This window comes from Megalobrama amblycephala, linkage group LG19 (genome assembly GCF_018812025.1).
Source record: "Megalobrama amblycephala isolate DHTTF-2021 linkage group LG19, ASM1881202v1, whole genome shotgun sequence".
Classification (NCBI taxonomy): domain Eukaryota; kingdom Metazoa; phylum Chordata; class Actinopteri; order Cypriniformes; family Xenocyprididae; genus Megalobrama; species Megalobrama amblycephala.
In genome coordinates this window covers 2,610,139-2,637,421 of record NC_063062.1, presented here as the reverse complement: position 1 = coordinate 2,637,421, position 27,283 = coordinate 2,610,139, and the positions used below count along the sequence as shown (strand labels likewise).

Here is a 27,283-nt window from a genome sequence, read left to right as displayed (position 1 = left end):
TCATGTAATTACAGTATAAGTAATACAAAAAAAAAGATGCAAACAATCTGATATTACTGATGCCGAAACCTTAATTTGAAAAACAACATAATTAAAAACAGGTCTACAACACCTAATATTCATTTATTCATTTTTTTAAAATCAACTTTTCATTTCAAATTCTAAAGAAAGTAACACATTTTGTCCCTTTTTTGTTGTTGTTGTTTCTCTTCCTCCTCTTGTTTCTCAAATGATGAATCTTAAGAAGGAATCTCATTCACAGAAAATACAGGACACCCAATCATTTTCTCATGGTTTAGGCTATTCATCTTCTCGCTTCTGACCAACTGTCACCAGCGCCTGCATGAGAGTCGACTTTGCATTCGACAAAGCACATTGTAATGAGCAACGTACAGCTTTCAAGACGTTCTCGCGGGAGATTCATGTGAAACTCGCTCGAGAACTGCCGTTGCTGTTATTCTGTCTTGTTTGTTTCTCATTATCATTATCTGTTATTCTGTGTATTTTGTTGTGAGCATTAATAAAAAAACAAAAAATAAAAACAAAAAATAAAAAAACCTGACGGCATCCGACATCCGCGTGACTTTTCGCGCGAGTTTCTCTGCACACTTACGCCAAGCTTCAAGTTACGTCAAGCATGAACTCTCATCCCTCTCCTGTATGTGCAGGTGACAGTTGGTGGAAAGTTTAAAACTTTTAAAACATTTGTATTTTTCTTACAAATACGTATCGTTTCACTTCAGAAGACATTGATTCATCCATTTGGGTCATATGGATTACTGTAGTTATTGCTGTGTGTGCTGTTTGATGCTTCAACTTTTAGGAACACATGAGCTTGTATTATAAAGCATTCCCAGAGATTATTTATTTTTCTAAAAACCTTTGTTTGTGTTCATCTTAAGAAGGAAAGTCGTATACATCTCAGATGGCATGAGGGTAAAATTCGAGTAAACTGCGAGCACATTTCCGGGTGTACTGTATTTTCTTTTAATATAGAATAGCAAATGACATGGGATTCCCTCTTAAGATTCATCAGTGGAAAGAAAGAAAAAGAAGAAGAGGAACAAGAGGAGGAGGAAGCCAAGCAAGAGAAACAAATAAGAAGTGTTGTAACTTTAAATCTGTTTTGAAATATGTTGTTTTTCAAATAAAGGTTTCCAAGTGATATCAGATTGTTTGTGTTTTTTTTTTTTTTTTTTTTTTTTTTTTTTTTTTTTAACGTTACCCTGTAACTACATGAAACAAGAGTGTAACAAGCACCACTTTAATTTACAGCTTGCAATGTCATACTTACCCTGTAACTACATGAAACAAAAGTATATTTCCCCATGTATTAAAAAAGATTGCAATAGTTCTTTCTACTTGCCTTGAAACAACTTAATCAGTGCACTTTCTCGCTAAATTGCTCCCAAACGTAAATTGTTGTCTATCATAATAGTATAAGTACCCCTTAGTTCTAAAATACTTAGAGTATAAATAATTTATTAATAATAATATAAATTATTTTCCTGGTTGTTACCCCTTTATTCCCAAGACTTTACATATTGTTCCCCTATATTTACACATACTTACTTTATAGATACACTATAATTATCGAAAGTTACGCTGTAAATTCGTTGTAATTACGCAGTACTTTCTGGGCTGTAATCTGAAGCGTTACTGCAGATTCCTTAACTGTCACAGGCCGGTTCCAGTTGGGGCTTCTGGAGCAAGGTAGGTGTTCCATCACACCTACAGCCACAGGATCGGGATATGCAGCTTCCAGACATGGCAGCGAATGCTCGACGAGCACACTCAGTCATTGCTAAACTTCCTAAAGAGAAAAACAGCGGTTCTACTGAAACAATTTCAGAGAAAATATGGCATCCTCTACTGTGGTCATGCATACGAGACGGCTTCAGCATTGGCTACAGACTCGAGTACAGTGAAGTTCAAGGCACAGCGGCACACACCACATGGCCATAAAGCAAATTTGTTGTAGCTTATTCAGCCCTGTGACAGACCTTTTCTACGAGCAGGGATTCTACTAGAACAGTGGTCCCCAAACTGGTTAGTGGGGGCAAGAAGTTTGCTGGTGGCAAGGTTCAGCTCTTTGAGCTTGCTCAGCAGGTGTCATGGTAGCAGGTGCCATGACAGTGTCATCTGTCATTCGGACACCCGTGAAGCAGGTGGTTGCAGGAAGAGGTTATGGGAGTTGTAGTGTGAAGAGTGTTTCGGACTGACCTAGGATTGATGACAGAAGCACAGCAGGTGTTTGTTACCCCTGCTCTTAGTCAGAAGGAGTCTGAAGTTTGCTGTGTCCCTCTGCTCTTGTGGCGGCGCCGACTTTGAGCAGGTCTGAGTGGTCTTGTGTGAGTGGTCAGAAGCTTGTGCTTCTGAGTACTTCTCAGGTAAATACTGTTCAAGGAGCTCTCTTATTAGTGTTAGAAGCTCCTACCGGTTCGATGCATGCATGTCCAGTCGCCCTTGTGCAGCCTCTGGGTGGCTGCTGTGTATAGGAAGTTGTTGCTGGAGGTCTTTGAATGTCACTTCATGTGCCATTCCAAGGTTCATCTTAATTCATTCTTCTTCTTGTGCGACTGCAGAAGACTTCAGGAAATGGGCAGGTAAGGTGCCCAGTAGAAGGTTTTGGCTCCCCCCTTTGTACCTCGGTGCTTGGCTAGGGGAGGCTCTTCTGCTGATTCCATTTGGAGGAGTGAGATGTCTCTTCTGCTGTGGTTCTTTCTGCTGCAGGTAAGAGTGTCTCAGTTCTCTTTGGAACATGTTAAGTTCATTAGTGGTGCTCAAAATTATGCCATAGCAATCGTTCAGATTACTTTTGTAAATAAAAGTAAATAAAATGTAGTAAATAAAATCAAGAAGGAAAGTATGTCTAGTTACTTGTGGTTCTATTGGGAAATTAAACCACATGAGACCAAAAAGGAAAATGTAAATAAATCACATAGATGAAAGAAATAATACTAGTAAAAAATAATAGCTGACTGTTATTATGATTAAAATCAATACACAGATTTAAAGAAGTCATTAAAACAGCAGAATGACCTGGTATTGGGAATAGTCAATAAGCACTAGTGATTAACAGCTGCAGCATGTTCAGGACCAAACCATGTGTGTGTTAAAGTTTAGTTTAGCATGCTATTGACAAATCTCAATAAATCCTAGAGTTCTTCTTTAGCGAAACAGTTTACATGTAATTAAATTTAGATTTAATTACCCTAGTGTAAGGTTAAATATATATAATTATATTAATGGGAGATAGTGGGTTAAAGTCTGGAATCTGTGTTCTTGTTCATAAAGCTTGATTTACTTCAGTGTTCATCTTTGTGTTTCCTGATTGGCTGAATTACAAGTTGGTGTTGTTTTTCTTAGCGCTGAGCATGTGAGTAAGTAAACAGACGACTGTTCACGAGCTGCTTCTCTCCGGTGATTTATTTTATTCTTTTGAGTGTGTCACGCAAAGTTTACAAACCCAACTTTACATTTGGTGGCAGCTGGGTCATTATTTTGCGTTTGTGGCGCTTTATGTGGAGTTTTATGAACTTTTTCGGCACACGATAGTGACGCCATTTGGGACATTTCACTCTTATTGTCACCGGCTGTGTAAAAGAACTATTGCGCAAGAACTAAACGAAACAACGCAATGCAGCACAACGCAAGGGTGAGATAAAAAGACAAACTACCAGGATGTCTGAGAATGATGATGGTGCTGCGTTTGCTGACGCTGCTGCTGATCCGCCTGGCGCTAGCGGCAATGCAAATAGGACGCTGCCTCTTGCACTCACTGTCGCGGGCAATCTGCATATCGAGCTTCCAGCAGCTTTTAAAGGTGATGGCACTGAATCATTCTCCAGCTGGGCCCGTCGTTTTGAGGTAGCGGTGCAAGCAATGACACCACAAGGTACAGACTTTATGAACACGTTAGCTTCAGTGTTGCCAACACGGCTCTCAGATGCTGCTTTTTTGTACTGGGGCAGTCTTCCTACCTCTGTAAAGGCTAACTACAATGCAGTGAAAGACAAACTAAGGCATGTCTTTGGGCTTCAACATTCATTATCGTTCTTCCAAACTCATGTGAATGCTCGCCCCCGCAAGATTGGTGAAAGTTTAGAAGTTTATAGTGCTGATATTACTCGTCTCGTCCTGGAGGCTTTTCCTGATTATGATCGTACTGCCCAGGAGGGTGAGAAATTCAGATGTTTTGTGACTGGCTTAGATAGTTTTGCAAGCGAAGATTCATGAACAAGGAGTGGTGAATATTGACGAGGCTCTTCTTGTTGCATGCCGCTGTGAAAGGGCCTGTGCAGCTATGCAACTTCATGGGGGTTCAACTCCAGTGCCCCAAACCCAAAATCAGCCCTAGTCCTGTCCGGCAGTGGAGAAGAGATGGCAGCCCTCAGAGCCGATGCAGTGTACGTTTTAGGTCCCCTGACAGCCAGCAGTCATTCAAACAACAGGGAAACTTCCGTTATCTGATGTTGAGGGGCAAACATCAGCTTCAACCCTCCTGGCCCCACACTGATTTTACAGCATTTAATACAAATGAGGAGCACACACAACCCCCTAACAAGGTCAGCAAATGTTTTGGCAATTGTGGAAGGGGTGGAGGTTTCTGCTCTGGTGGACACGGGCTCTACTATTTCCATTGTGGGGGAAGATTTTCAACATTCTCATCCAATGTTAAAAAAACGGCCTATGAAAACTTCCATGGTACTTGCACTTTCTGTCACTGGGCAATGTCTGGACACTTTAGGTGTCTTAGTTCTTGGTATGAGACTTGGTAAAGAGTTGCTGCATCATGATTTCCAGGTGGTTAGAGGTGCACACCATCCAGTCATCCTTGGGTGGGACTTCCTACAAAAACACCATGCTGTCCTTGATGTCGAAAATCAGAAATTGTCTTTATGGAATGTTGAGCTCCCTCTGCTCCCGACAGGACATAAAGCTGCAGCTAGTTGTAATGTTTCTGTGCTTTCATCTACCAAATTACCAGCATGGAGTGAAACAATTATCACAGCGTGTGTGGCAGGAGCGACGGCTGTATCTCCTGTGCCAAGTGACTACACGGGTATCCTGGAGCCCAACCCAGCTAGTAATGTGGCCATTGCACACACCCTCAGTGAGGTCCAAAATGGCCTGACTGTAGTACAAGTTCTGAACACCACAGAAGAAGACATCGAACTCCATGCAGGTCAACATCTTGGTGAGTTTTACTTTCTTTCTTCTACTGACACAACAGTTTTGGAGGGAGAATGTTGTAATGTCCTGTCTGATCCCTGTAACACAGCCCCCCCCCCCCCCGTATCCATTGATAATTCTAACCTGTCTACATCTCAAGTTGAATCCTTAACAGAGCTGCTAACTAAGTACTCAGATATTTTCAGTAAGAACTCTGATGACAGAGGTAGGACTGGAATAATTAAGCATAGGATTCGGACAGGGAAGGCCATGCCAATCAAACAAAGGCCCTATCGTGTGACACCTGACCAAAGACAAGAAATACAGCAACAAGTGACAAAACTCTTAAAAGCAGATGTCATTGAAGAGAGTTATAGCCCCTGGGCAGCGCTCGTAGTTTTAGTGCGTAAACGGGATGACGTGGCGATTGTGCCTGGATTACAGAAAACTAAATGCGGTAACCATAAAAGACTCTCATCCCCTTCCAAGAGTCGACGATGCATTAGATGCATTATCAGGATCTGCTTGGTTCTCCACAATAGACCTGCAACATGGCTATTGGCAAGTGGAGCTGGCAAAAGAGGATCGTGAGAAAACTGCTTTCACCACAGGTAGTGGGCTGTACCATTTTAAAGTTATGCCCATGGGTCTGACAAATGCTCCAGCAACTTTTCAAAGGTTAATGGAGATGGTACTTCGTGGGCTGCCTTGGAAAACTTGCTTGGCTTATTTGGATGATGTCTTAATTTTCAGTAAGACTTTTAAGGATTACCTTCAACATTTGGAGGAAATTTTTTCCAGAATCAAATCCTGTGGGTTAAAGCTCAGTCCTCCAAATGCTCGCTTGCTAAGAGTGAGGTTCAGTTCTTGGGTCACATTGTATCTAAAGACGGCGTTCAACCTGATCCAAGAAATTTTGTGTTCAGGACTGGCCTATTCCATGCTCACCTACGGAAGTGAGGGCATTCTTAGGATTGTGCTCCTTTTTTGTTGGGTTCCGTTGGACTGCTGAATGTCATGATGCATTTGCTTATTTGAAACATGCCCTATCTCATCCACCTATTGTCTCTTTCCCAGATTTTCACCGACCATTCCATTTGTATACAGACGCCTCTGCATCAGCTATAGGTGCTGTCCTTGCCCAGGAAAAAGGGACTCGAGAAACAGTGGTAGCTTATGCCAGCCATGTCCTCATGAAGGCTGAAAGGAAGTGGTCCACGTACGATAGAGAGCTTTGGGCCATTGTGTGGGCTGTCAGACATTTCTGCCACTATTTGTACAAGCAGCCCTTCTTCATCATTATGAACCACAAACCCCTCTTGGGCCAGAGGAAAATCCCTATTGACAGTGATTGCACTGGTCGGCGAGCATGCTGGGCCCTTGAATTAGATCCATTTGAATGGACGGTCATACACAGAAAAGGACAAAGTCACGCCAATGCCGACGCCCTGTCACGTCGTCAAGACTCAGACTCAGAATTTGGAAACACAGCCTCGTCATCTGATCGACCCGATCAGAGTGCACCACTGTCAGATGGCAGCTGTCAATTAGCAAATATTCAGGGACTGAAAGACCAGGTTCAGTCAGTCGGCATGACCCATGGTATACCAACATCAACTGCCTGTGTTGAGCAAGAAACCGAGAGAACCTCCTCTTTCATTCTGCAGTTGGCTACCTCTGAATTGAGTTTTAAAGAGCAGCAATGACAGGATCCAGTTTTAAAGGAAGTTGTGAGTTGGAAACTCAAAGGCCGCAAACCACCATATGGGAACATGAACAGATGGTCGCCAGAGGAGAGAATTCTGTGGAAAGAATACTTCAGGCTAACACTACACAATGGGCTCCTCTGTTGTGAAATTGTTAGTCCAGGCACCAAATCTGTGATTTTTCAGGTCATTGTACCTCAAACTTTAAGGGAGCAGGTCCTTCAGTCCCTCCATGGCAACCCTGTTGCTGGTCATCTATCGGCCGAAAAGTCTTGCAACAGGCACAGCAACTCTGCTTCTGGCCTTTTATGTCCCGGGACATACGTGAGTGGTGCAAGAAGTGCGTTCCTTGTGATGCCAGGCGCACTCCAATCCCTGGTCATAAAGCACCCATGAAGACAGTGGCAGCGACAGCACCACTTCAGAAAGTAGCTGCAGATATACTGGAACTTCCTGTTACAAGTCGAGGAAACAGGTATGTTCTTGTTGTTCAGGACTATTTTTCCAAATATGTTAACCTGTATGCTATTCAAGACCAGAAGGCTACAACAGTGGCTAAGTGTCTTTTTGAGAATTTTGTCTACGAGCATGGCATTCCAGAGGTCTTACATACAGACCAAGGGCAGCAATTTGAGTCAGACCTTGTTAAACATCTCTGTCAAATGTTGGGTGTTCATAAGACCAGAACCAGCCCATACCATCCACAAGGTGATGGTATGGTTGAACGTTTCAATAGAACCCTCATTGATCAGCTGGCCAAGGTCCTGCAGCAACAACAAGGGGAAAGGGATGATTATCTGATGATTATACTAGTAACTGCAGATTTAGCTGAACAGTGTTCAGGGAGAAATTCACCTAAGTGGTTAAAATTAGATGAGAAGAATTAAAGGTAAGGAAAGTGAAAGATCAGAAAACCAGGGATGTGGTTAAAGGAAATTGGTTTAGATCAGTTCACACTGCATACACACAAGCTATAGTTAAAGGCTTCAAGTAAATAATGCTAACCGTTAACTGTAGTAGTTTAGTTAGCCACCTTAGCTGGAGGGCCGCTAGGTTGTATTATCTTAGCTCCCTAGCCTGGTTTGTTTACAATATGATGTCACAAGTGTTGAGTTCGTACTTCCTTTGACAAGTTGCTGTCATAGAAGCAGTGCATCTCAGAGCAATTCAACAGTGAAGAATGTCTGCTCATTTGAAACGAGTTACGCATCAAGTTAAAATAGAGCACTTATACTTCAATAATTCAAACTTAAATTCAGTAAGATGCAAGTATGGTTTGACATTTGCAAATTTTACTCATGTAAAATTCTTCTCTCTACTTGAAACATCTTCTTGACTAATTTAAAGAGTAGTTACATAGATTTGCTGCGAGTCAAAACTGGTCTAAGTGTGCAGTAGTCTTGTCTTGTGAATAAATACTGATGTTTCTATCGGCCAATGAAACAAAGTATTGATCACTAGGTAGCTATGCTTGTAGATGCAGCTAAAGTTTAGCTAAAGTTTCCGAGGCCTTTGCTCTGTAGAAAGGAAACCTTCATCCGAATCTACAACAATAAACAGACTGAGACAATACTATCAGAGTTTGAGGGCAGTCCTCATTCTCATTTTATTATTTCTTGCAAAGGCAAAAGCTAAATACACCACTCTATGCCAGCTAAGCCTGAAGTTCCATGGGCCAGATAAATAATTACATTTTTAAAGCTTACCCTCTTCTCTATTCAGTATATGTTCTTCTCTAAGAAAATCAGGTGTCTTCTTTAATCTTCTGAGGGCTGTGGTCTGACGATGGCTTCCGCTTGCTGATTGCTTGTATGCTCTTTCTTCAGCAAAATTACACAACTACTACTACTGCTCCAACTACATCTCTTTTTGAGAGCTATAAAGGCCCCAATATTTATATTCTCTTTTGACGCACTTTATCTTTTCATTTACGCACATGTGGTTTCTACTTGCGTCAATTGCTAGGTTACTTGTCTATCACCTTTTTTCACTTGCGTCAATGCATTTCCTGTTTGCGTCAATGGCTTAAGCAATACACACATTTTTTTTATTATACATTTTTGTCAGATTTCTACCTTGCTAGACATTTATTTCCTAACTGTCTTCATTCTTATCAGTTACACACGACAATGCTTCTATCCCCCAGAACCCATGTTCACTTACACACATAAAGCAACATCTGTCATTTTTACAGGATGTGGTATACACTTCACTTGAGCCCACAGCATGTGTTTTTGCATGTCTCATTTATGAAAACTTCATAGACCCCAGAGATTCTTCAAGTTTAACAATTTTCTGCTTTTTATTATATCTTTTAAAATCTTTATCAAATTGTTTGGAAGAGAACACTCCATTTCTTTTGACAGGTATTAAGAACCCCTTCTGAGGGGCCTTGTGTGTTACAGGCCTTCTGTGTCAGGTTACATGAATGGCATTGTGTGAGGGCAGGTTGTGCTGCCCAAAAAGGTGACTAACTGGTGTAGGAGGCAAAGGTACTGTTGGTGTCCTCCATTCATTCCAGGTTTGTCTGAGACTGTGGCAGTAACCTTGGGACTTTCAGATCTGCCCTGCTTGGTGTCAAGGGCAGCACTCAATCTGCATTCAGACTTCTGGGTCTGAGAAGTCTTTATGCTGACTGGTTTCAGTTGCTAATAGTCTGATTGGAGGTTTTCTGGCTGTTAAGTCAGAAATCGTTGTGATTCTGTTTGGATGTGATCCAGAACAGAGAGTCTGTCTTGGTGGGTCACACCAGTCAGGGACTTCGGGCAAAAGGAATGTCTCATATGTTGGCATGGGCGCTGTGGTCTTCTAGGCTGCGGGCTCTGGCCCCTCCCCCCCTTTGTGTAGGGCCGGGGGAGCTTGTGCTGCTGTGAAGTCCTTCAGCGTGCATGTTCCTTGTGTGGTCCATTTGCAGTTGGTCGGGCTGTTTCAGTTCTTTTGGACCACAACGAGTTTGTCTCCCATGCTGCTGAATTGCTGAGTCAGTGTTTGGATTTCCGCTCTGCATGTGGATGGCCTTCAAGGGCCTTAGCTTTAGTGTCTCTTTAAATTCAAACAGTTCTTTACGTTCTTTAAATGGCGAAGTTCAACAGCTGTCTGAGCCTCCTGAAGATTGGTGACTTCCCTCAGTTGCTCTGCTCTGTTAGGGTCCTTGCATCTGTCCTGTGCCTTCTCACGCTGAGTGGGTTGGTTCTCTGTGGAACTCTGTGACTCGCAGAGTTCGTTCCTTTACATCCTGTTGGAAGCCCGTATGAGCATGGGCTAAGGAGAGGATGAAGCTCTTTGTGGCTCAGGCCCGGTGTCAAGTGTCCGCTGGTGCTGCTGATCTCACCGTCCCTTGCTCTGCTGTTGCAGGTCTTTGACTGCTTTGACTGAAGGGTGTCCATCACATTGTTCTGCTGGATCTCCAGGGGGTTCTGGATGGCAGGGCTGGATGTCCTAGGCAAACTGGCACACTTATGGGGATACGAGAGAGAGAGAGATGGCACAGGCAAATGCAAGTTCGTACAGCTATGTGGGCCATGAGTGAATAGCTGAAGTGGGGGAAGCCAGTATGAGACTTAGTGCTGGTCACAACAAAGAGGTTTGAGTATCTTTGTTGACAGCTGTAAGCTGTGTTGACTGATGACTGGCTGGTACATGTCGTTAAACTATTACTCAGAATACTGATGGTTCTTTTCCATAGGTTGTCACCATGAGGGTAACGAATAGAACAAACTGGTAGAAAAAAAAAAAAAAAGATGAAATAAGAAAGGGGAGAGGAAGAAAAAAGGGTTTTACCTATTTAGTTTTGCTAGGATATATAGTTATATACAGTGGCCATACTTCATGTACTCTGCACTAAGGAGTGAGGAGGGGGAGCTAAGAGATAGGAATTAGGATAGTAATAACCTATAACTCATTATGCCTCATTAAGGAAACAACAGTTTCTAGAACTACTTTACTCCTATAAAAAGAGGGAAGATGGTGATGGTAAAAAAAAAAAAAAAAAAAAAAAAGGGTAAAACTAGAAGGTCCTCTTAGCTCTAGGGAACCTAAAGGGGAGGTGAATACCCAAGTTGATTTAATTAAATGCTAAGTTTAATCAAAACCAACTTGGCTGAATAGAGATATTCAGGCTTAAACAAAAGAAAGTGAATTAAATAAAATGACACATAGAGGAGGAATAAAGTCGAAATAAAAATGAAATTAGAATTTCTTTATAGATTTAGGAATCTAAAAGGAAAGGTAAATAGACAAAATTGATTTAATTAAATTTTCAAATTCAACAAAATTCAACTTGGCTGCATAGTTGTCAGGTGAATAAAGTATTAGAATGAAGTAGAAATAAAATAGAGGAATAGGGTTAAGAAAAATAAAGAGTAAACTTGGAATTTCCTTATAGCTCTAGGGGATAGGAAACTAAACAAATTGATTTAATTAAATTTTAGATTTAATTTCAATTCAACTTGAATAGGGATACTCAGACTTAACAAATTGAGTGACACCACACACACAAATGGTTTAAACCAGAGATGGGTGCCTTTGAGGCATGACTTGTGAAGCTTCGGAACCCGGGTGAATCATTTGTCTTGCATCCGTGATTTGGAGCGTGTGTCAAACTGCTAAAGTCACGTGATTTCAGTAAACGAGGCTTCATGATGCGTCATAGCTTTTTCAAAGTGATTTGAAATGTCAATGGTTCATCTCTAAGTCCCATTAACCCAGGCCTATACCTGATTTGTATATGAAATGTGTATAACACATTTACATGACGTATTTGATAAAGGGAAGAGCGGTTCGAAACTGTGAATCTTTTTGTAAGGCTGGAAGCTTACGCTGCTATTCTGAACCAATAATCGGAAACAAAAAGCAGTTGAAGGATGACGTGCATAATTCAGTTATTTATCTGACTTTAATATAATTAATTTGACTCCATTAAAGTTGTTATTATTTTTACCTCTTATTCATTAAAGGTAAAAGTCTTTCTTTGAATTGATAGGAAAACGTAGGATTTAACCTGAACGTTTAGATAATGAAAGTTGCAATCAATTTAGCTTTCAACATTATCAGTTACAAAAGGAAAGATTCTTAAAACCTTTAAAGCAGGCAAGGTTATTTATTAAGTTACATGTTTAAATATACAGACAGTAGAATGGAACATACTGTATAGAAAACTTAGTTGTAACAAATAATGCACTGCTGTGCAGAAGAGGCCGTAAAAGCCTTTCTTGTATTAAGAGGTTACACACCGGTGTGCGGGAGTGGCAGGGTTAAAGCCTTTCTCCCCGAACATCAGTTACCTTTCCTTCTTATACTCTGAGCAAAGCATTGTTATACATGAGTGGAATACCAACACCAAAACCAACTGACAGGAAACCAAAAGATATGGCAAATGGGTGGTGATCAAGAGGGGGAGAAGTACATTAGCATATTCTCCTCAATGCATGTTCAAGCAATACCTAGATTGTACATTAGGATACTTCAATGTCTCCAATAATTACACTACCATTCAGTTCAGTTTATAAGCTGTCGGATGAGACCAAACATGACATAGTTAGTTAGAAAACACTAGTAGATACAGAGCAGGTAGTTGAAAGCATATATTCCATGTGAAGCAAATGGTACAGATGAGGTGTGTTGAGGTGTAAACGACTCTGTCTCTCCAAACAGAACCATCCTGTGCCTGGAGTGTCCCAACAGTCCTCAATCAGCATATTGATGAATCCCTCGCACTAGATAGGCATTAGCATACTGTGACGATAAAGGCCATTGTGCCATGTTTAATTCACATGTATACCTTTTTAAAGGGATTTCTGAAGTACTAGGGCAATAAAGAGTTCTACCCATATTTGCTCAGCCCTACAGTTTGTGACTCAATTGATTAGTTTGATTCTGAGCTTCACAACGCTTTGTGTTCCCATCAACAGTTCGAATCAAAATCCCTCCTAAAAAGGATCCCAAAGTCTATAAAGTCTTAGGTTTGAATGCTTCATGCTTGCACGTGTCTAGGTGCTAGCAGGGTGCTAGCAGCTTTTAGTCGATGTAAAGGGTTTTAACTTGTAGGGTATACGCGTAGGGTTTCTATAGAGCTAGATTTGGCTACACGCGGTTTGTTGTTTGCACAACAGTCTGTGATGTGGGTGCTGCTATCAGACTTTTAGAGGTGTCTGCTCTAACATGCTCTGTGGTCATGCGCTGCCAGGAGACAAATGCCAGCCTGCAACACAATCAGAATAGAGCAGAATTCTAACTGCAACTGCTGCAAGTCTGCATTGAGAATTCCAGTGTGGTCACGCATAACTCATAACTCACAAATCACAACAGCACATCACTTCACAGACAGTGGTGAATTGCTAGTTAGCTAAGCTAGAATTTAAACCACAAATTCATTGCGTGTGTTTCATATGTGTGGTCCAGTGCATTAATATGAATACAGTGACGTAACGAATAGTAAAAAGGCCTTAATCGGTGACTGAGGAGAATCGCCCAGAACACCATTACAAACGCTGTAGTGAGATTTCTTCATCACACAGGTAAATTTATGCTGCTTAATCTGGAATTCCGTCATCAGAAAAAGGCTTATGCATTTACAGCTGAAAGTGGGGATTTCTTCACCCAAGATCAGGTTAGTTTATTTGTCCGTGCTGCTAATCTGAGATTCCATCATCAGAAAAAGACCTATGCATTTAAAGCTGAAAGTGGGGGTTTCTTTGCCCAAGTTCAGGTTAGTTTATTCTAATACCCTTTGAATGTGCTGCTCATCTGAGATTCCGTCATCAGAAAAAGTCTTATGCTCGTTTAGCAACTGAAATTATGATTTCTTCGATAATTTTAGGTTAGCTTCTTCGTACAATTTAAACATGCATTATAGCATCGAGGAATGTTCTGCCGTTCAAGGGAATGCGCATTCAAGCCCCAGTTTTGCTGATTTTATCAGAAATTTGTATGTGCATGTATGAGATGTTAATAAAGATTATGCAAAAACACATGATTGATTACTGGTTCATCTGCAAACAATTGCTTAAAATGATGCCTGCATTCTCCACCAAATATAGCAAATTAACTCAAAGGGGAAATATTAATAATTATTCATAACTCATTATGATTATTAATTATGATTAATTATGAATATGTGAATCAGTTAATCGGATTAACTGGATGTAGCTACATTAAGATTAATGCTACAATCAATTAACCTGTTCGTCCAGTGGACACTCAGTGTTGATTATTTATTAATTCTAAGAAATGTTAATTTCCAGGTTATGGAAAAACAACGTTCTTATTGTACAGTACTACTCTGAGCATGTAGTCAGGATCTAAAGTTTTTGAAGAAGAACTATTAAAGATTCTTGTAATACTGATGCGTTGCGCAGGTATGGACATACCTGCCATAGACACTAAAGACACTACCATAGACACTAAACATGGCATAATTGATGTTACCTTGAATGTCATAAAACTTAAAAATCATAAAACATGAATACAATGAGTGCAATACAACAACAGTAATAATGGATACCATTTCCTGGGGATATGCATGTTCATTTATAGAACAGCCTGTCTATAAATTAATGCAGGAACGTCTGTGTTCTGTGTGGAAAATGCAGGGAAGATGCAGATTTTCTGTGTCTCTTCTCTGCTCTCAATGTGGCAACCACATTCTTTAGCGCAATAAACTTATAACTGAGAACTTCTCGGGGGATGGGGACAGACCCCAGAGTGAGCTTTAAACAATTATTGGTTAACAAATAACTGTGTCTGATTTGTCTTAGTCATTACAGAAGGTACACAGAAGGATACTAAATGCCTTAGGGTGTACACCACTTTAAAAAGTTGGGAACCACTGCCCTAGAACAAGTGTCCAGGCATGTTGTGATCACAACAGACACATCCAAGACTGGCTGGGATGCCGTGCGTAATGGGCAGACAGCATTGGGCTCCTGGACAGGACATTGACTGCAGTGGCACATCAACTGCCTTGAGTTGCTAGCGAAATTGCTGGCCCTGTGAAGTTTCGACCATTGATACAGAGCAAGCACATGCTGGTCCAGACAGACAACAGATGGAGGGAACGAAACATAGTATCCCTCCTGCCACAACGCTGAACCGGCCGCTGAAATGGTCCTCAGCACAAAACTGAATGAATCTCTTTTATACCCATATGTCCAGGAGAGTGCATGCAAATTCCACTAAACAAATCTCAATGGCCTTTTCTCAAAGTATCAGAGGTGTTTGGGGCTCCCAAGTGCGCCCCTTAGAGTCAGTCATCGACACCACATCTTGTTTCCTCCATCAGGGAACAGAGGTTACAATAGTAACCAAGACATTGTATGTGATAAAATCTTGCATCAAAAGACATGCAAAAAGTTAAAAATACAAATTAAAGGGATAGTTCACCCAAAAATGAAAATTATCCGATGATTTACTTACTCGCAAGCCCTCAAACTCTCTGTACCATGCCTGGGGTGTGGTTTGTTTAACCGCCCCTGGCCCGCTTGAAAGAGGTGGGCTAAATCACGGTTCAGTTGGGCTCGGGCTCACACCGGAGCATGGAACAGCTACTACTGTTGTGTACGCTACTGTCATCATTACAACAGCAAATACGTCACCTTATTGATCATGAACAGGAATTGTAGTTTGCGAGTAACGATGCAAATTCCCTATCAAGGTCAGCTGCCTCTGTTATAATTTTCTGATATGTGCAGCTCAATCAAGTGAAATCGCTGCGCGGCATAAATTATAAATCTATAAGGCAGTCTATTTGCGAAAGTGCTTTTGTTTTCTTCCTGTTTTCCTCAAAAAAGTTGCATTGTAAATGACGTAAGCATGCTCCAGCCCAAAATGTTATGGTGAAATGTGAGTGCAGGCCAGCAGGGGAGTGGGAAAGGGGGACAATCGTGCCAGGGCACAGTATTAAAAATGAAGTGTTACCAATTATGATTATTTCGATGACATTAGTAAAGACCTTATAATGTTTCTTTATAATATTATATTTTATATTGCACATATATTTCCTCTCTGTGTATTTGTTATGTGTTCACTACAGGAGTGTATTTCAGACTACCGTGAAGTCCTGCTCTCTGGCAAGATGAATGTAACAACTGAAGTTATTCCAGGAACAGGAGGCCTGAGACCAGTGCTGAGCCCTGACTGCTGGCCCAAGTTCACAGAGATGGTCTGTAGGATATACATACATATAGTACAGTAACAGACTCTGGGGAAGCACTGTGATCCATTTGCAGAGATTTTATTGGGGTAGATAACAAAGACGATAGCCAGGTCAGACAGTCCGAGTTCATGCAAACAATACTTCACAATACATGACAGGAAGAGAGGCCCTTAAATAGGAAGCAGGTGGCATGTGACAGGAACCAAGCACCCTCTGGTGGTTACTAGGGGGAATGTTCTACTGGGATGTTACAAATGTAACCCTATTAGTGAATATGTTTGTGTTTTCCAGGTGGTTCTGGAGAAAGTGTGTGGAGAAGATCATGTCTGTATATCAGATTTAAATGTGTCTCTGTCTTTTATGAGGTTAGTGTACACTTCCCTTTTGTTATAATTGCCTCCAAGAGACCAATATGATATGATGGCCAGTATTGTAAACTATATGTAAGCAGTATATTTAAACTATATAAAAAATGTAGAAGTAAAAATACAGTATTCAAAAAGCTCAAATCTGGCATTTTATATGCTAGTGAAGTCAGGCATGAAAACTTGTGGTTTTGATGCTTGACACAGGTGTTTTCTCATAATAAGGGAGGCAGTACCTCTTCAAAAAAAAAAAAAAAAAAAAAAAAATTGACAAAATAATCCACAGTACAAAAATTACAAAGCAAATATTACAAAATTAGACTATGTATACATCACAAATTTTTCTGTTGTGACACTGTCCAATAATGAGACCAGCAGTTAAAGTTTCAGAGGGACTTAGCATTTCTCTTGCCTCCTATGTGCTCATTGAGTTACAATAGAGCCACCTAATGTGTGCCATGGGTTTGGTGTTTGGGTAATTGGAAATGAATAGGAAAAAGTAACATGAGAGGAGGCAATGTCTTCATTGTGCTATGATTGGCCTGTTGCACGGTTAATGTGATAAATAATGCCTCTCATATTTGTATGTTCCATATCTACAAATCGGTTTGATTAAAAGTAGCTCAATGAATAAAAAAAGTTAACAGCTCACCCCTGTAGATATCACTGCATTGTCAAATCCAAAACAAACTTGAAATTTACTTTAAATAATGATCTGTAAGTGTTTATTAGTTAGCAATCAGGTACATCTCCATGACCATTAAGATAGCTGCAAAGTTTACAGAGCATTGATGAATATATAATTATTAATTATATATTACAATGATTTGATGACACTGTATCTTTTATCTGTGTCCCAGTGATATTGTAGTGAGCACTGTAGGTTACCTAGTAACTGTCTCAGTGGAGGTGTCCAATAGCGGAGAAGATTCCACGGACACAGAGCTTTTCCTTCATCATCCCACCTCCCTGTCCTTCACCCGCATCAAAACGGTCAGATACTCTTTAAAGTGTCATGAAACCCCCCTGTTTTTGCACTGGTTGCTCACATCTCAGATTTGAAAAAGACTCAAGAAATGGGTGTGTAAAGCTGTGGAAAATTAGGAGTGTAGAAGGTGGGAAGAGGGGAGACAACAACCAATAAAACACAGGCCTACAACACACACATTATACCAACAAATGAATATTATGTAGCAAATGAATATATGAGCAGAGTAAGAAAAACAAACAACAGAGTTGGGGGCACCTTGAAATATTTTAAAAATATAACCCTATGACAACAAACTCTTATCATTAGAGACTACTAACAACTATCATGAACAAAAAGTTTTAAAAAATTATTCTTAAAAATATGTTCAGAGATTGTAGTGCTTGTGAACATAAGGATAATATATTTTTTAGACCTTTTAAATGCTCTTAAACATTTTTCATATAGGTTAGCGCTTCCTAGCCCGTCCCGTTTACTCTTGTGGACAGTCAGACTCGGCTATACCTCATCCCTTCCTGGGATCTCTCTGTGGTCCTTTCTGGTCTGCAGAGAGCTCCCTTTGAGCCACTTGAGTCAGTTGAGACAGCACTCCTGACCAACCTGGTGGTGGACCTGCAGGCATTTTCGGTCAGTGAATCGTGCTTTGAGCCCGGATATGTGCCCAAAGTTCCCACAACTCCGTTCTAGGACTATTTGTTAAACTTACAGACACTGCCACTGAAGGAAGCAGACCCAGCCCTACCGCTGCTGTGTTTTGTTCGCACCCTGCACATTTACATGGACTGCACACAGAGCTTCAGAAGCTCCGAGCAGCTCTTTCTCTGCTTTGGACGTCAGCAGGTGTCCAACAGGATAGTGGATGCCTTCGCCTTGGTGTACCAATCTCAGGGTGAGCCATGCCGTGCAGAACTGCGGGCCGGGTAACACCTAATACCTTTGTGAGATTCTACAATTTTGAGATGGAGCCAGTTTCTTCCCGTGTGTTGGGTACAAACAGGTAATGTGCGGGAAGGCTGGCTCGATGTCTTGCTTGCAGATCCATTCTCTCTAAGGGGAGGACACGGGGACCTTCTTAGCTCTCTGGGTGAGTTCCACACTTGGCGAACCCTGGAATGAGTTTCCTCCAAGCATCTATTGTCTTGGACGCAGCGGAAGCATCCGACGCCAGGCCCAGTACTCGAGTACATGCCCGCTCAGTCAGCCCCTGTACTTGGATAGATGCCCCATATGTTGTGTATCCACCCATGTGTTGTGATCCCATATCCTACCCAAATCCAACCGCAGAGGTCTTTCCATATGTAGGACTGCCACACGGGTCAGTACATATGTGTATTGCCTCCATAGCATCCCTCTCCATTGTACTAGATACGCTTCCCCAGCGTTAATAACACTGGTCATGGCTGAAAAGAAAAAAGGGAATTGAGGACCGAAGCTCTCTTCCCATGAAATAATATAAAGGAACAGCAGCTACAACCATCTCTATAGTAAGCCTTATCCCTTCCATCCTGCTGGCATGGATGACTACCTTTCTGGGCTTACGTGGGGCACTGGGTAGGTTACAACTCAATGCTTCCAGTTGCCAAAAGGGCACACTACAGATTGCCAGCATCTACATCACCATCACTTATAACACAGTTCAGTGGTTGTGGAATTTTCCATAGGGACCCCATTTGTTAGTCAACGTTGTAGTGAATGACAAATGGGAATCTCTTGGTTACTGATGTAACCCTTGTTCCTTGATGGAGGGAAAGGAGACGTTATGGTCCCCCTGCCACAACACTGAACAACTGCTGAATGGCCGGGGCCCTCATCTCGGCTCCTCAGCATAAACCTAAATGAGTGGATGCGTGCTCCCATCTTATATACCAGCATGTATGGTGGAGTTCCACTCGCCAGTTCCACTGGCCATTTTTTTTTAACTTTGGGGTGGTTGGGGCTCCCAAGTGAGACTCCATTTGTCAGTTGACATATCTCTACTCCCTCCATCAGGGAATGAAGCTTACAACACTAACCAAGATGTTTTCTTTTTTCTCTTACGTGAAAAGCTGCTACATACCTCATCATCTCTACCACCCCACCATTCCAGTGTGGTATTTAGCGTATTTACATAGGCTATTTTCACTAAAGAAAATTACATTTTAATATGTTCTAATTCCTTTTTTTTTACTCGTAAGAATTGAGTTACAGATATTAGAAAGTATGTTTTACTAGTTGAAGTTTAATTTTTGATATATGTATTTCTGCGAGTGATGACTTAACATTTAATATCATATAAGAATATAAGAATTACCGTTTGTAACGGACTCACCTGAGGTGTTGTTGATAAAGCCAAAAGGTAGGGCAGGTAACATGGTCAAAATCCAGGCACAAGGTCAAAAACAATGAAACAGTCCAATCAACAAACAGAGCAAAACAGTAATCCAAGAAACCTAATCCAAAATCAGGCAGAGAAGTCATACACAAGAGGCAATGGTCAGACAATGAAAATGCTTCCCAGATAGCAGACCAACCTTGAATCAACACTGAATCAATGTTAATGCATTAACCAAATTATCATTGAATCAACGTTGATCAACTTTGAATTTTAAGTTGATTTTTCATCAGGTTTGCACCCTGAAATAATGTTATTTCAATGATGAAAAATAGATCAACGTGGTTGTAAAATCAATGTTTTTTCAACCTTAATTAAATCACCTATTTAACATTAAATTAACGTGGAAACAATATCAAATCAATCTTGCTTAATGTACAGCAAGATTCTAATTTCAATCAGAGACAATGTAAGGGCAGCAGTTAATATGGTTTTAATGAAAAATTCACAACTTCCTTCAGTATACATACAAATGTATTCATTTATAACCACACACTGTTTGAACAGCAATTAACATCACATTCAGGAAAAACAAGTGGCTGTAAAAATGGTATTTCATGGTGACTAAAACAAATAGACCTGGTTTCACAGACAAAGCTTAGGCTAAGCCAGGATCAGACCTTAGTTCAATTATTTAAGTAGATTTTATAGACATGCCTTAGAAAATTGTTTATCTTGAGACAAAACAATGGCAGTGACATATTTTAAGATATGTCTGAGCTATTTTAACTGAAAACATACATTTTAGTCTGGGACTAGATTTAAGTCTTGTCTGTGAAAGGGGTTAAGTAGTAAAAAAAAAACAAAAAAAAAACATTATTGGCATTCATCTTGAGACAGAACAATAGCACAGACAAATTGTAAGATGTCAGTGCAAGTTAAACATGCATATTAGTTATTGGAAAAAGAGCCTGGAAAACTGTGACAACATAAATGCAATCTGTAAATTGTAAGTAAATACAAATGGAAACTCACCAACAAAGACTGAAACACTACCACAGTTCACTGTCCAGGACTTGAAGTTTTAAGGATTGAAGCTACTCTTCTAATGCAAAAAGTATGTCCTTATTCATTAAATTGATACTCTGACGAGGGATTTCCACCATGAGCAATGCCCGAAAGCTGAAAACTCCAAATACAAACTTTGAGGCCTATTTTTTTTTCAGCCTTCACTTGTTGTAAGGCATATAAAGAAAACAAAAACAAACGGGAAGTTAGAACTACACAATGTTCTTAAACGTTATCGGTAGTAGTGTATGACTGACAGAAGGTGGGTCATAAATATTTGGAAATGTGACTGTTACAATGTACTACAAAATTAAGTGAAACTGGAAATATGATTAAAAAAAAAGGTTTAAGTTAAAACACGCTGAATTCAAATTTATGACTATTTAATATAAACCATTATAGGTTGATGTATATCATACCCAGAAGCAGGGCACAAGCTGATGTGACTGAAGTGAGTTGATTCAAAACTTTAACTCCCTCGATCACAATGCCAATGTCAGCAGGTGGTTCATGAAGTTCTCCAGCTCCTTCAGAATAATGAACACCACCACAAAGAGCTGCTCAAGGTCACCCTCACAATCATCTGTCTGGTTATCCTAAAGTTGTGTACAAAAAACAAACCAGTTTCATTGCCTTTTGCTAGAATGACTACAAAATAAACAAATTTATACTTTTTCTGAAAAAATAACACATGGGAACACAGGCAAAACAAAATAACACAAAGTCACATGCATTTGGGATGGCATAAAGGTGAGTTAATGAACATCTGGTTTGGACATTAGTAATTCATTATCTATTAACGACTATATCAGTTTTTATAGAAATTACTTACCATGTATTGTAAAGTGTCCTCAGTCATCAAACATCATTGAAAAGCTCTAGGTCCTAAGGGGAGAAACATTTTTACAGCATTATTAGTGGTCGATAGTTGTTTGCCAGGTCAATTAATTAGTTGTGCAAATACTATTATTATAATCTACTATTTCTACTACTACTAAAGAAAAATCTTGATCATGATCCTAAAAAAATCCTAACATTTTTCCCTGGGTGAAGCAAAACACCAAGTTAGGCAAATGTAACGTTAGCTCACAATGTCTTTACTTAGAGATTTGGATCATCATTTTGGGCAAACATATGCATCAAATCAGAGCTAACATGTCAAAGACAAATAATAGAACAGAAAAATATTAATTTAAAAACTTAACTCAATATTATAACGCAGGAATCCCCACAGCCTCGGGCGTTTTCTCCCGCACCACGCGCACTTCCCGCCCACAGCATTTCAAATATAAAAGAGGAATTCATTTTAAATTCGATTAATTATGATTTTGTTAGGATTCATGTCTACAAACAACAATAATGAACTATAAAACACACATTCAAACGCTGCATTATCTAATATATAGAGTAAAACAAATTTCCAAATTCAACCTACCTTTCAGTCCGAGAAAATCAATCGATTCGAGAAGAAAGTTCAAGACGCTCGTGCATTGTGACGTCAGAAAAACGTCTGACGCGGGATCCTTAAAGTGCGGGTGAGATGTTTGAGTAGTTGTGAATTTACTTTTTAAGTTGAAAGAGTGTAACATTATTATAATAATAATGTCCAGCTGGTTCATCTCACTGACTTCCAACTGGTTGGAGTTTATCTACACACTTCAGCTGGCAGGATTTTTATTTATTTATTTATTTAATTTTATTTTTTGTGGGACCAGAGGGAAGGGTCATGAGGAGCATGAATGCTAATGTGAATAAAGTGTTGAATGAGGGGACAGATAGATTGACATATAAGTTCCACCATGATGAAGCTGACCAAAAATCAACATTGATTCAATGTTGTCTTTTTCAACACTGAAAAGCATTGAAATTTCAACGTTGATTCAATATTATTTAGCATTGAATTTTCAATCTCAACCAAAATGATGATTCTGATGGAATTTCAACATTGAATCAATGTCACCTTGCTATCTGGGTTGGTAATAGCAGTAAATTGGTAATACTCTGCAATGAACAATGCAAACAACATGGCTTATATGGTGGAACGGTGGCTGGATGAATGACTGGCCTGAGCAGTTGTTTAACTGGTGCAAATCTAATTCTTGATATCAACAGTCAATACCACAAGTATAAATTGAATTTCTTATATCAACAATTAACATTTTACCTAGTAAAAATGTAATTGTTGATATCAACAATTCATATCCTAGTATTTAAAAGGATGGCAAACTTTGGAAAGATAATTATGGATATCACAAATTACTTACTAGTAAAAATTGCAAGTACACATATCAGCTGCTGGATGTATTTCTTACTAGTGAATTCTTTTTGGTATCAATAATTACTTTGTTACTAGTAAAAATATAAATTCCTGGTATCGAGAATTACATTTTTTACTAGTTGAAATGCTAATTCATTGTAAGTTGAGATGCTGAAATTCTAATTCTTTGTCTTTCTTGTAACAATTACATTTCAGATATCAGAAATAGGGATGCTCCAATCTGATACTAAGATCGGGTATCGGCTTCGATACTGCCATTTTTGCCAGATCGGGTATAGGTCAGATGGGACCGATCCAAATCCAATATTGTGCATACACTATTCTGTGTTATTGTTGAGCCCCCAAAAAAGCACAAAAACTTTAAAAAGCACCATAAAGTTTTCGTGCACTATATTCCAAGTGTTCTGAAGCCATTCTGTAGTTTAATGTGAGGTACAAATGAATAATTAAGTCATTAAATTAAAGTTCACGTAGGCTAAATACTTCCCTCTGCTGTGGCTGTCAGTCATTCTCAATTCAGCATTCAAAATGCGTGTCACGTTCAATGAAATGAAACTTTCTCCAAGTTGATTCAATGTTTCTTTTATTATACTTGATCTGTAGACAAAGGTCTATGGTTTTGCATAAAAAAAAACTTTCTTGCTAAAGTTAATTGCAGTTTCTAAATCATTTTACTTTCTACCGGGTGTCTGTTATATCACAACACTGGACTCAACATTCCTTCGTTACTAGTTCTAAAGTGACGTTTTAGAATTAGTAATGGAGCCTTGGTCTAACTGTCAACTTGAGATTTGAATCCGTGGTGGAAGGAAGTAGTTCTGCACAAAATAGGGTTTTAAAGACACTCCATTGTTGTTTTTTACTTATTTACTCGTTGTATTATTTGTGCCGTCGAACTGTTGAATAAACGCAATATCACACTTATAGCCGTGCTATTGTTGAATAGTAGATCACTGGGACATATAACTAGTGAAAATACAATTACAAATATCAAGAATAGTAGTTTTAATTGTAGAAATGTAATTTCTGATATCAAGAACGATCATTGTTACCAGTAAAGATTTAATTCCTGATACCAAGAATTAGCATTTTAACTAGTGAAATTGTTGATATCAAAAAATCATATCCTGGGGATGATTAAAAGTCAAATCTACTTGCCATACAGCTGTGACATGTCATGTCAAATAATGTACCCTGTGCAGATACGTTGGATTGGTTTTTGTAAGTGAGATGCTTTTTTGCTCTAGAAAGAGCATTAGTCTACTCAACTGCTTACTCATGAGTCATGACACATAGCAAACAGCTAAAAGTATTCCTAATATGCTGGCCTTCACAAACACCCGTAAGAGCTATATTTGTAATGTTTGAGTTGGGGGAGGCAAGACACGTTTGCAAGGTTGTTTAATATGAAGGTAAAATGATGCCTAAAAGATTTGCATGCACATATAAAATTGCAAGCGTAAATTAAATTTGCATGCACAAGAGAAGCTTTGTAAAGGTGTAAATCACCTTTCAAGTGTAAGAAAAAAGATTTGCAGCATTTTACTGTCTTTTTGTAAAAATCTTATCAGTGTGAAAGAGACTCAAAATATTCAGTCGACGTACCCACACATTGTACACACGGTAATCGTCCACGTGTGAGGCACACAAACCTGTAAACGCCCCATCACCTTGATAAACAAACATCAAGCTTCATCATTCCTCTGCTTTTCATTGAGTTTGGAAGACGTGCTGTGAAGAATTAACCTTGAATTTAACTCAGAAGAAGAAGAACGTGATTGATCCAGCTGAGATAAGTAATCTATTTCCACTTACATTAGTTAGCATGTTATACTTACATAAACTTGTCAACATTTAACTAGTTGTTGAACTATTGCCAGACTAAAATGTTTTGACAGAAATATGTTGAAATATGAATTATATGCAGGCAGGCAACCTTTCATTGCTAAATAAATATACATGTACGACACAAGCTCTATAATCTATAACACAGTACAGTATAAAATATGAGTGTTTACACTGTAACATGAATATTAGAATGTTTAGACCAGTGTTTACTGTGAAATATTGTGTTTGTGGATATCTGCTCAAATGCAGATGTTTATAATGTGCTAAACAATAATGTTTCATGGAATAAATGATCTCTGTAAGCACTGTGAATGAGTCAATTACGTTGTTCATTTGAAAAGCAAAAAGTACTAAACATTACATGTTTTTACTCATTTTCATGTCTTAACGTCATAAAAGTTTGAATTGAAGTGGCTTCTTATCACAGAGTAAGGCAGATGGTATATTAATTTGAAGTATTCTATATATAATTAATGCTATGTCAATTAGAATTGCATCATAAAAATACTATTCTTATAAAAATGATGAACACAGATAAACCATATATTTTCACAGTCATGTGTTTATTGTCTTAATATTTAATAAGTCAAAGTGTTTCTATCTTTTCATTCAGCTTATCAGCAATAGTCAGGCAGACTTAAACATACATAACATTTCTAATGATTTATGGTTATAGGCTGTTTGCATTTTTGACCCTTACAATGTAATGTTGGCTATTGCTACAAATATACCTGTGCAACTTATGACTGGTTTTGTGGGCCAGGGTTGCATATCAGCATATTCACAGTTGTTTTGTTGTTGTTGTTGTTGTTGTTGTTTTTTTACAGGAACCAGATGCCACTGATGAGCCCAGTTGACTTAAACATTCACATAAGTCTCTTCAATCTGTTTTTCTCTGAGAGCGCTGTACCAACATCAGCAAGCATCTACATGAACATTGTAAAATTATAATGCAAACACCCTGGATATGACAGGTTTGTTGATCAGGAACTGTTTCAGGAATGGCACAAAGGCATGAGACTGTTCAAGCCGCTTTGTTTAGATCAGTGTGCTCAATAATGTGCCTTTTTGTCCTTTGTTGTGTATATTTGGATTGTGTTGTGTTGTAAATAAAATACAAACAATCAAAAAGCCATTCTTTTAATCTCCTCACATTCTTTGTTCTAGTTCCCCCACAGTGCCATTCAGCTGACAGGGTCATTAGGGGAAGGTCTTTGTCTTCCCAGGTGTGAAACACATCATTCATGATCATTCAAACCCTCCCCACATAAGCCTTCCTGACACAAAACATGTCTTACAAATTTTAAATCAATATATTGATTTTTATTTTTAAGTCTTGAATAAATATTCAGTATGGGTTTTATGGTCTTATTTCAGTGACTTGAAATATTTTTTTCACAGCCCATACATAAACATAATTTTCTCAAAACTACAAACGTTTACATACATGCTGCTCACATATTATTGTACCAGTGTTTGTGCTGAATACAGTGTGACTTTAGCCATGAAAATGTTATTAGTAACAGAAATAAGCACAAATGTCAGGGCATGTCAAAACATTTCCAGGGCCCAGAAAACACCTCAGACTGCAGAGGGTTGAAAAAAAAGAAGCTTTATTTTTATAAATTTGCTAGGTGCCTCTAGTGTCACAGAAACTACATACTTCACCACAAGTACAATGTTTATTGCTGGGATCTCTCAGAGCCTCTGGTTTCACTGCCAGGTTTCACCTGTTGTCTTTTTCGATATATTGAAATGACTCTATTCCAGTTTGACCTGGTAACATCCATCCACCAAACTGTTTGTAATGTATGGTCGTGGGGATGCTGGAGCCTATCCCACATATTGGATGGATGGCCAGTCCATGTTCTGGTAACATGCATAATAGAAATAAAGTTCTAGTGCCATAATTGAAATTTTGTTCTTTGTCATGTAGTCTGGTGGACAGGTGTGGTGTGAGTCCAATCACACAGAGCATTCAAGCATCACACGCACAGCATGCAAGCTTGGTGCAACAGTATTCCGTCAGAGAGCAAAGGTTAGTAAATCACCATACAAGCTTCATCAACACTTCAGCCATAAGAAAATCACCTTTTACTATGTTTATTGTAATGTAATTCTCAGATTAAATTGAAAAATCTGATAAATTACTGGATCTTGCTAATTAAAGCATTACTATTACTATTGCTCATACAGAAAGTTTGGGAATTTCAATAAAAATGAGAGTCTTTGGACTGTTAGGTTCTAAATATATGATGAATGAGTACCTCCCCCTCCTATGGAAGCCCTAAATGGCCATGGATTATTATTTTTTTTCTATCTTGTTTTCTCATGATCATGACTTATTTTCTTGTGATCTCGAGATAACAAAAGTTGTTTTGTCATGATCTCGA

The 27,283-nt window shown here is 39.2% G+C and overlaps 1 protein-coding gene across 3 annotated transcripts in view; it reads left to right on the top strand.

Moving 5' to 3' along the window:
- The window catches only part of LOC125254848 (integrin alpha-X-like), a 206,363-nt gene that overhangs the window by 162,318 nt on the left and 16,762 nt on the right, over positions 1 to 27,283 (top strand). For all 3 annotated transcript variants that reach the window (XM_048169690.1, XM_048169689.1, XM_048169688.1), the window contains exons 18-21: positions 15,910 to 16,038; positions 16,324 to 16,397; positions 17,258 to 17,390; positions 26,827 to 26,928. In XM_048169690.1, the coding sequence (XP_048025647.1) occupies positions 15,910 to 16,038; positions 16,324 to 16,397; positions 17,258 to 17,390; positions 26,827 to 26,928 (438 nt within the window). The remainder of the gene's footprint in view (positions 1 to 15,909; positions 16,039 to 16,323; positions 16,398 to 17,257; positions 17,391 to 26,826; positions 26,929 to 27,283) is intronic.